This window comes from Tubulanus polymorphus, chromosome 5 (genome assembly GCF_964204645.1).
Source record: "Tubulanus polymorphus chromosome 5, tnTubPoly1.2, whole genome shotgun sequence".
Classification (NCBI taxonomy): Eukaryota; Metazoa; Nemertea; class Palaeonemertea; order Tubulaniformes; family Tubulanidae; genus Tubulanus; species Tubulanus polymorphus.
This window is the reverse complement of record NC_134029.1, coordinates 1,303,845-1,313,273: the sequence shown is the minus strand read 5'-3', so window position 1 is coordinate 1,313,273 and position 9,429 is coordinate 1,303,845. Positions and strand designations below refer to the sequence as shown.

General features: G+C 38.2%; 1 protein-coding gene across 1 annotated transcript; it reads left to right on the top strand.

Moving 5' to 3' along the window:
- Positions 1–2,261: 2,261 nt before the first annotated feature.
- On the top strand, positions 2,262–8,238 carry LOC141904895 (progesterone-induced-blocking factor 1-like). Its single transcript, XM_074793504.1, has 16 exons — positions 2,262–2,636; positions 3,150–3,437; positions 3,646–3,765; positions 3,844–3,977; positions 4,120–4,228; positions 4,549–4,730; positions 5,099–5,224; positions 5,820–5,918; positions 6,012–6,177; positions 6,344–6,494; positions 6,574–6,664; positions 6,761–6,863; positions 6,958–7,088; positions 7,172–7,256; positions 7,400–7,561; positions 7,700–8,238. Exons 1-16 carry the CDS (start codon positions 2,349–2,351, stop codon positions 7,796–7,798), a joined length of 2,334 nt encoding a protein of 777 aa, XP_074649605.1. The 5' UTR covers positions 2,262–2,348; the 3' UTR covers positions 7,799–8,238.
- Positions 8,239–9,429: the final 1,191 nt, after the last annotated feature.

Below are 9,429 nucleotides of genomic sequence, written 5' to 3'. Positions count from 1 at the left end.
CGCCAATCAGAGAGCGCTTTTCGCACAACACGTCAGTTCTCTCCATCAAAGATTCGATTTAAAAATCGCCGCGGCTTATTCGATCTAAACATCCTTGAATCCGGATCGCATTCGAGCTTCGAGCTTTAATCATTCGGATTCAGCACTTTCTCTTGTAATTTGAAATTCGATCAGTGAAAAATCTGATAGAACATAAGCTCAAGGCTTTATCTATATTTCTTCAATCAAACATATCTTTTATTCATTTCATCTTCACCGCATTCAATCTATCATTTCCTAGTTCATATTAACGATCGGCGGGTGGCATGTACACATCGAAGAACAGCAATACCGCCGGCCGGGCGGCGACGGACACGTCCCGATAATGGTGCATACTAAATTACTGTCTATTCCTCGCGGCTGGAGGAGGTCCAGTGTTACGAGGCTGCACAAAAGAAGAAATAAATCTTCGACATGAAGGAAGAGATGGTTAATGATGTATCTTCGGTGACCATTTCGTAGTTAGAACGTATTATCGTTGGTCTCAGTTTATTGCCGCGAATGCGAGTAATCAGCAATGCGGTCTTTAGGGATATTTTATCTAATGTTCGCATTACCCGAGTGAGCATCACGTCCTCGTGCCTAGAGGACACACAGTTACCCTAACAGGTCTGTTTCTCCTACATCCCTCCGAGTTACGCCACGTTTTATAAAATGAGAATTACGTTTGATCACGGTAGACCATGTTCTCATTAAGCTCTCGTGTTCAAACATATACAGTTGTTATATCATACAGTCTCGGGTAATATTTGTATAAGAGCTGTTTATGTTTCCCTCGCGTATAGTTTTCGTGTAAAGCTGAAACGTGGAGTTAATTCTGTAATTCTCACTGAACTTGGTCCGCAATCTTACAGTAATCAGGAAAGTGCGGTTAGGAATGAAAGATTGAAAGAGTGAACAATGAAAATGTTTTAGCTTAAACACGGTTCCTGTGTCAGATGAAAAATTATAACATTCCACAACATCCAGTATGAAAGTATGAAGACGAAATATTCACTAACATATGAATCTATGGGATTTTGTACTTGATGAAAAGTAGATAATTTCAATGAAGCGATGTTTAAAGATCAGTTTTCTATATAATTGTAATACTCTATATGTGAAAAGTGATCTTTCATATGGAAGATAGCAAGATAGCATCGGCAATCTTGTCGAGTTTTTATTGACTAAAGAAAAGTTGCGCTGGATTGAGCAATGCAATATGTTCCCCCTCCCCCTAACTTCTTAACATCTCATCAGCAAAGAAACGTCGTTAGATTGAGCAATTAAACACGATCGTCCACACACAAATCAAACAAGAAAATCTCATAAAGACGTGACGTGGAACTCACTTTTTACTTACGATTTGAAATCTACGACAGTCGTAATCCACGTGTGGATAAATACAAATCAGCAGCAACAGTGCATATTGAGATGACAAACATATTCTTAGACGACGATTTTCTAGACGCAGTGAACGGTGTTCTAAAGAACAGAGAATATGTAATTTTTCGTCAGTGGTTCTCTGTAATTCTCAGCATGTTTTTCGCTCGCTCGCTCGCTCGCTCGCTCGAGCAGTAGCGTTATGTATAGATTTACTGACGCGCTATCGACCCGAAGAGAGGGAGAGAGAGAGAGAGAGAGAGCAAGAGGAGAGAGACCGAGATAGATAGAGAGAGAGAGTGAGTGAGAAAAAAACCGCTTTTTGTTGCTGCTGATGATGTTATAATATTCATTAAGCAATAGAAGTGCCACTCGTCAGGAAATAACAAAAACCATTTCTCATTGTTTAAATACAACTACCCGATCCAACGAATCCGAAACAATTATGCTACTTTTGATTCATTTGGAAAGCTGAAAAAATTTAATGTGATTATTTTCGAATGATTTGTTCTTTTTTCTTTTTTCGATAAAGCACGTTTAGTGAATAATTCATAGTACTCAGAAGCGGCCGCGAGATGAAACGACACCAAAAAGATGGTCACCACACTTATGTGCCGAACTTCTACCAGCAGCTGGCATTTGTGTAACATGTATATAGAGATTTTCTTTTAATTTGAGGACGCTGAATCGCGATTATGTATGTAGACTCCGTTTCGTAATTCGGAACGTGGTGAGTCCCGATGCCAGTCCGGCACCGTCATCCGATACCGCGTTGTCTGTATATTCGTTTCATTGGTTTTGTTTGCTAAATAGTGCGCCTGGCGACAGAAGCGTACGCTCAATTTACAACTGGACGCTGTGCCAAATTCAAACATCTTTTTTACTTTTATTTTCCGCGGATTTCAATAATTTTTAACCCATTTTAAGCAAGCTAGAATCTGTAAAACATGGCTGAAGGCGGTGAAATCACGAAAACATTTACAGAGTTTGAAACTGAAGGCGATTTAACGGGTTTAGAGACGAGTGAACCGATCACTGATTTCACACTGTCACCCGATGAAACCAGCGATCCCGGAGCCAGGAGGAGAGATCGTAAGAGTCGAATTACTAAACAACTCCTCGAAAAGAAACAACTTTCTCACGATTTACAGCTGTTAAAGATTGAATTGTCTCAGAAAACGCTGGTAATCGATAATATGAAGGCTGAACACATGCAGAAAATGGAAGAATTGGAGGTAAAAATAAATTGTGTCATCTCGGTCGGTGGTTGAAGGATGACCCGAGTCAAATACTAACCAGAGGTGAAACCTGCTGCTGGATCCCTACAACTTCTTCTAAACAGAAAATTCTTTTAAGAATGCTGGAAACTCCTTAAATTTTCAGAAATAGGCAGTTACTAATGAAGCTAATAGGCTTCGCCTAGGTAGATCAGTAACGTTACTGGCAGAACCAGGATTTTTTTACCCAATTAGGAGGTTACCAAATTACTAACCGAACTTGAGTTTAGATAGTGTTAAGGATAAAAACTTGCTAACAAAACCACTGAATTAATGGTTTACCGAGATAAACTGTAGCGATTTAGGAGTCCGTTGTAACTGGGATATGAAGGTGATGCAGACGCTTCCTTGAGATATGAAAAATTCTCCTTAAAACTCCTTACATCAAAGAATAACTGATCTGTTGGGCTGAGATAATTCATGAGACTAGCACTGACTATGTTGTTGTTGTTATTATTGTATTTGTAACAGGAGCAGTTAGCCGACGTTGTACATCAAAAACAGATTCTACAAGCGCGACTCGAGGCTCAATTGAAGATCACTCAGGACGAGTCTAAACACAGACAGGATCAGATCCGACGCGAGATGGAATCGATCATGGATCGTCAGAGATCGCTCGAAGACGCCAACGAGAAACTGTCGGAACGAGCGGGAAACGTCCGACGTACTCTACGCGGAGATCTGATGATCGCTGAATCGGAATACGACGAGTTGAAATTACAGGACGAAACTGAAATATCGCTGAAACAATTCGTATCGGTAAATTTATAATCTAAATCCCCGGCGTTCATTACATCAGTTCACTTTCAATTATCAGCGAGTTCAAGCATTCGACGATGAACTTGTTTTCTAAAAGTTAAAGTTACTCTACGGTCAAAATGAGTTCAAACACTTTTAACTTTTTAAGTTATTTAGAATGAATGTTAACGGATTCTTTAACTCGAATGCGATATTTTTCTTTGTCTAGATGAAAATATTTGAAAAAGTGAATCCTTTAAAGACGCTCAGTGAAACCATAAAGAATCATTGCGATTTATTAGCCGATGATTTAAAGAAAACAACCGATGATTTGGATACGTGTCATCAGGTCAGTTGTATTCAAACCTAACCAATCTAAATCATAGATGTTGTTAAATCTAACCTTTAATTCTTCAACGTTTTGTAGAATTTACACCAGGAACGAAAACTCTACTCAGAACTTCAAACTGAACATCAGAAATTAACGCTCGAACTCGCCGATACGAAATCCCAAGTTCAATACGGGGATTTTAGAATTGAGAATTACGACCAGGTGAAACAGTAAGTAAAGCCTGAACGCCTACAAAACTGGAGCCAGGAGCTGTTTGTTTCTATCTCGCATCAACCTCTAGAGTTCCGGAGTTTTAACCCCTACGTTTCAATTCAGCTATTTCATAATGAAATATTGATATATTTTCGATAGAGATCGAGACACGTACGAACAAGATCTGGTTACGTTGAAACAGAACCACGCGTTCCTAGACGCTTCCTATCAAACTGCGGTTAAAGAAAGAGACGAACAATACAAAGAGGTATAGAACAATAACAGCAGGAATCTAATTGTCAAACTTAATATGGAATCTTACAGATCAGGGAATTCTGGAGTTTCCCTGGAGGAAATATTAGAGAATTTGATGACTTGTTGTTGCTGGTGACGAGTGACACAAGGATACTCTTGATAAGAAACAGCCCTCAGTGAGGATATATTATAATTTAATCAGGATGTTTTTGGACAAAAGTCTGGGATATTTTAGGGAATCTTAGATTCCCGGGTCTGTAAGAACACAGCGAGAACTGTGGAACATTATGAATGATTTTAATGTATTCAAATATTTGTTGTTTTTGTTTACAGATAACGAGTTTAAAACATTCGTTAGCGATGATTACTCAGGATAAAGATTATTTATCGAAACAAGTAAACGAACTACAGAACCGCGTGATGTACGGCGACGATCGCATACAAACACTGACGTCTGAGATCGATCTGGCGAAGAAGGCACGCGAAGAAATGTATGAAAGATACGTCAGCTCGAGGTACAAAATCATCGTGTCCTCACTGAGTACTGGTCAGGGGTCATTCATTTATTACGTACGCATTAGGGGAGGTGGGAGGGTTCAGTGCAATTGCGTACTGTAATGCTTAATGCATATGAAAAAATGGCCGATTTTGCGTAAAGAGGGGGATTGAAAAATTCAAATTTTATGCGTACGTATTAAATGAATGATCCCCAGGTCTCATTAATCTATGTTTTGATGGATCCTCGTGGCGGCACAGTTTCATGGTTAATGGTTCTTCATTTGTCTCGCCCTGCATCGAGGAATAGAAACCACGAATCTTCACGGCGCTCTAAGAGATTTCGATACGTGTTTTAAATTGACTCGAGTTTATTTCGATTTTGTAGGGAACAATATAAATCTGAATACGAGATTAAATTACAAGAAGAATTGAATACGATTCGCGTTCGAACTGAAAACGAAATCGATCGTTTGAAAACGAGTACAAGAGAGATGTATGAAAGAGAAAACAGGTATAAACTATAAACCTTCTACTTCCCCTACAACAAACACTACACAGTAACGTCCATACTGTAGTATGCAGTTTCAAATTCTTCTTCTTCACATTGGGTACCTCATCGCCAGCTTCCGAAATTATGAGAAATGCTATATCAAATCCAGGACTGCCAAAAGTAAAGTCAAGTTCCTTCAGGAGTGATATCATCTCTGATTACTTGAATTAGTCTCTTTGTCTATGGATTGTATATATATATATCTCATAAATTTTGTTGTATCTCATTATTCCTGAAGATGACTATTAGGATATAGTCGAAACGTTGAATAAACTACACTAGCTCAAGGAATACAGTATTCCTGAAGATGACTATTACGATATAGTCGAAACGTTGAATAAACTACTATCCCAAAGTTACATTTTCGGACTTTTTCCTTGTCATTGTGGGATTCTCTCTACATGCAGTTTCAAATTTAAAATCTTAATTTTGACAAAAATGAAAAACGTACTGTTTCCTAATCTAGTTATGATTTTTCGTCTGAGAATTTTATCGTTTCAATTATACTATTGTTGATTTAATCGGTTGTATTCCTTGTTGTTGTTGTGATTGTTAGGAATCTTAGAGAAGCGCGAGATTTAGCCACGTCCGAAAAAGATCGCGCTCAAATGTCTGAGAAAGAAGCGTCGAATAAATACGAACAGTTGATGTCAGAGTGAGTGTAGAATTGTAATTCCGTCCCGTGTGTCTAGAATTCTGATTTTAAAGTTTATAAGTATCGATTATATTTCTGATTTATTTCGTATAGTTTCCGTCAACTGCAAATCAGCGGAGACAACAAATTATCCGAGGTTCAAAATGATTTGAAAATCAAATCGTTTGAGTTGGAACGCACGCAGATGGTTTACGAGGAAACCGTGAAACATCTGAAAGAATGTCAAATCGAAAACGAGAAATTGCAGAAAAAAACTGAGGTTTGTAGCGATTTGATTCAAGTTCCACAGACAGGAACCAGTGACGCTGACTTTTTGGGTTTAATTTGACTCTAAGGCTGAGTTGAGAGGCTGTGAGTCAAATTTAACCACTAACTTCGGAACTGGGTCCTTTGAAGTGATTTAATATCGAATGTTTTTACTGTAGGCTCTGACTAAAGAGTATTACGCGCTACAAACTACTACCGAACGTAAAATCACCGATTTAGAATCTCAACTCTCGGAAAAATCTTCGAAGCTCGATACTTATGAGAAATTAGAACAGGAACTGGATGATGTCGTCATGCAATCGGCTGAAAGTAAATTTGCTGTTTCGCTGTGATAGAAGAATCGGTGAATTGTGCTAATTTTTGATTAAAATGCTGCTGTATTTTTCAGTTGAAAATGAACAAGAAGCTGAAAGAGTTCTGTTTTCTTACGGCTATGGAGCTAATGTTCCCAGTACGACTAAACGAAGACTGAAACAAAGGTAGATTAAGGAACCGGTCGCGGCCTGAATTCACTCATTTCTGAAACATTTTACTTGGTGTTTTTACTTAAATAATTGTGTGTTTGGTTATTTTAGCGTTCAGTTAGCGCGTAGAGTTCTACAACTGGAAAGAGCTAATTCATCATTACAGAAAGAGATAGATCGTGAGAAAGCTAAAGTTCAACAACTCGCCGAAGAGGTTCGCGAAAACGTGTAATTCGTACGATATACTTCTATATAAGCCTTCAGTCCTTTCTGCTGCTTATCAATATTTGTGATTTTATCTGCTTCAGTTGAAGAACACGAATAACATTCTGGACAACGCTCAACAGCCGTATAATTACCTGATAGACAGCATCAGATTGAGAGATCAACAAATGAAGACGCAGAAAGATCAAATTCACACGATGACTGAAGATATCGAGTAAAATATCTGTCTCTATTTCAATTTTATGAAATGTTTGAAAGGACTACTTTCTGATCGACGTTTGTTTCTGGTTTTTATAGACGTTTAGAAAAAGATAAATCGGAACTGACAAAAATGCGTAACACGATGGCAGCTGATCTGGAGAGATTGCTAAATCAAAAACAGGTATCAACTAAACACTAGACTTATCGGCTAAAAAACTGATCGTCCACGCTTAAATACTACATTGGTGAATGTCTGAAGAGCTGCAGGAGTGGTTCAGGGCTGCTCAGTCTACCCAGTCTGTTGTAACTGACGTATTATTTCAGGAAATGGCTGTAATGAAACAAGTTGTATTGAATATGAGTCAACAGCAGTTGAGCGGTAGTTCACCGCATTCTAAATCCACTACACCGAGATCAGCGAGATCTACCAAAAAACATACCACGTTTCAAGATGAAAATGTTCATAAGCCAGGAGCGACATTATTTGTAAGTCTAATCTGTGGTGCGTTCTCGTCTGTACGCTCGCCAGGGCTGTCAGAGCATTGATCGATCGTCATCACGCGACGTGAAATGCAGGTTTATCCTGTAATGTGATGAATTGATATCGCGTTATTCTCATTTCAGACGAATCAGGAAAATCCGAAGTGGTTTGAGAAACTGAAGCAGGGGAGGGGAGCGACAACAGGCAAATATAGCAGTGCGTACGGTATCAGTCATTCATGAGCTATGATGGACTTTCGTGTCTGCAGGTCCGGTCTACTCCAGCCGTGTCTGCAGGTCCGGTCTACTCCAGCCGTGTCTGCAGGTCCGGTCTACTCCAGCCGTGTCTGCTTAATCTGTATTATCTTTAAACGTTTTATAAACCCTGGCGTTATTTACCTATAATCAGCCATTCGAATTGTAACATTCCATTTTAATAAATTAAATGAATCTTTTTTTTTAATCAATCATTTACAAATTTAGATGATACATGTAATCATATTTTATATAGGAATGAAAGTAAGCACGCCTATTTGAGGTGTTTTCATTTTATGCATTTATTATGAACATACGTCGCATTGATATCAGTGAAATGATGTAAAATTGTAGATTTAGTTTGTAGATGTACTGTTAACCATTAGGAGCTGGTCTCCTAGGGAGAGATATGAATAAAGGATTTATTCCAATGATATAACTGACTGCAAATCTTCGTTTTTTATGAGAGGGGCTTTTTATGGACTTTCGCATTTAGAATTTGACTCCGAGTTCGAAACTCATTTATCCATGTGAAGACACCCATAAGAGACACATAGTGGATTAATCAGCCCTTATTTGTAAACTTTCGAAATCCAGCTTAATATCTACCATCTCCACAAAATCAATTATTATCTATTAAATTATATCAACTCTACTAGATTTTGGTAAATGTCACGCTGCATCTATCCCGCCCTCTTCTACTCCCCCAGTCTACTTCACTTAGTTACATAATTTGTATTCGATGTGAACTGTTCATAGAATATTTGTGGTTTCTACAGTACACCCCTGGTTGTTTTCATTTTAGTCTGAATACCAGTCGTTGTGACCGGCTCAGCCCGTAGGTGTTTGGGGAACGACAGCTAGGTACCGTGCTAGACTAAATTGTCACTTGTTCGGTTTACAGTCGTTCTCGCTGTTTACATCGCTTTCGTTTATGTCCTGTAAGTTTATATGCTGCGTTACTTGTTTTCTGTTCATTCCACCCGATGATGGCCGTTAGCCACTAGCCGAAACGTTGTGGTTACGTTTAAATAAATTATTTCATATAAAATTCCAATTGTGGGACTTCTTTGATCATTGACGTATTAGTTACGATAACGTGGATAGATGGCGACTGCATAAAGTTGAAAGCTTGGTCGATTTTGAAGGTATTTAGAAGTCTTTATCTACGATACATTTCCACTACAGCTGATTTATACAATTTGCATCAATAGGAAAATAAAAATACACAATTGTAAACTTTGATCCATAAAACACCGAAAGTTGGACTAGTCTGAAAGTCTAAGCTTATGAATTTGACAATTCATGAGGTCAATATAACCGACACTTTGTTATATTTCATGAAATATGAATCTATCATGTCAACTTTTCAAATGACATCGAGATTGAGATCTCAATTGTCAAAGCTCAACTTTATTCGATAGGACCTGAATAAATCAGTGTTTTATGAATAATTGACATGAACATGTCGTTTTATCCCCGCAACAATATTTATACCTAAATGACAGGTATTTATGTACTCGAGGAAGTCCCTCAGTTCAAAAAAGTCTCCAACATAAAAACCACAAATTCAAACTGGAAGATCCTACGAACGTGTATGTCGTTTTATTCTTACACAA

Excerpts from the sequence above, each read along its gene's own strand:
- LOC141904895 (XM_074793504.1), top strand. The coding sequence starts at position 2,349 with ATGGCTGAAGGCGGTGAAATCACGAAAACATTTACAGAGTTTGAAACT. Across the intron at positions 5,225-5,819 it reads ATGTATGAAAGAGAAAACAG|GAATCTTAGAGAAGCGCGAG; the intron begins GTATAAACTATA and ends TGTGATTGTTAG. Across the intron at positions 6,495-6,573 it reads CGTCATGCAATCGGCTGAAA|TTGAAAATGAACAAGAAGCT; the intron begins GTAAATTTGCTG and ends TGTATTTTTCAG.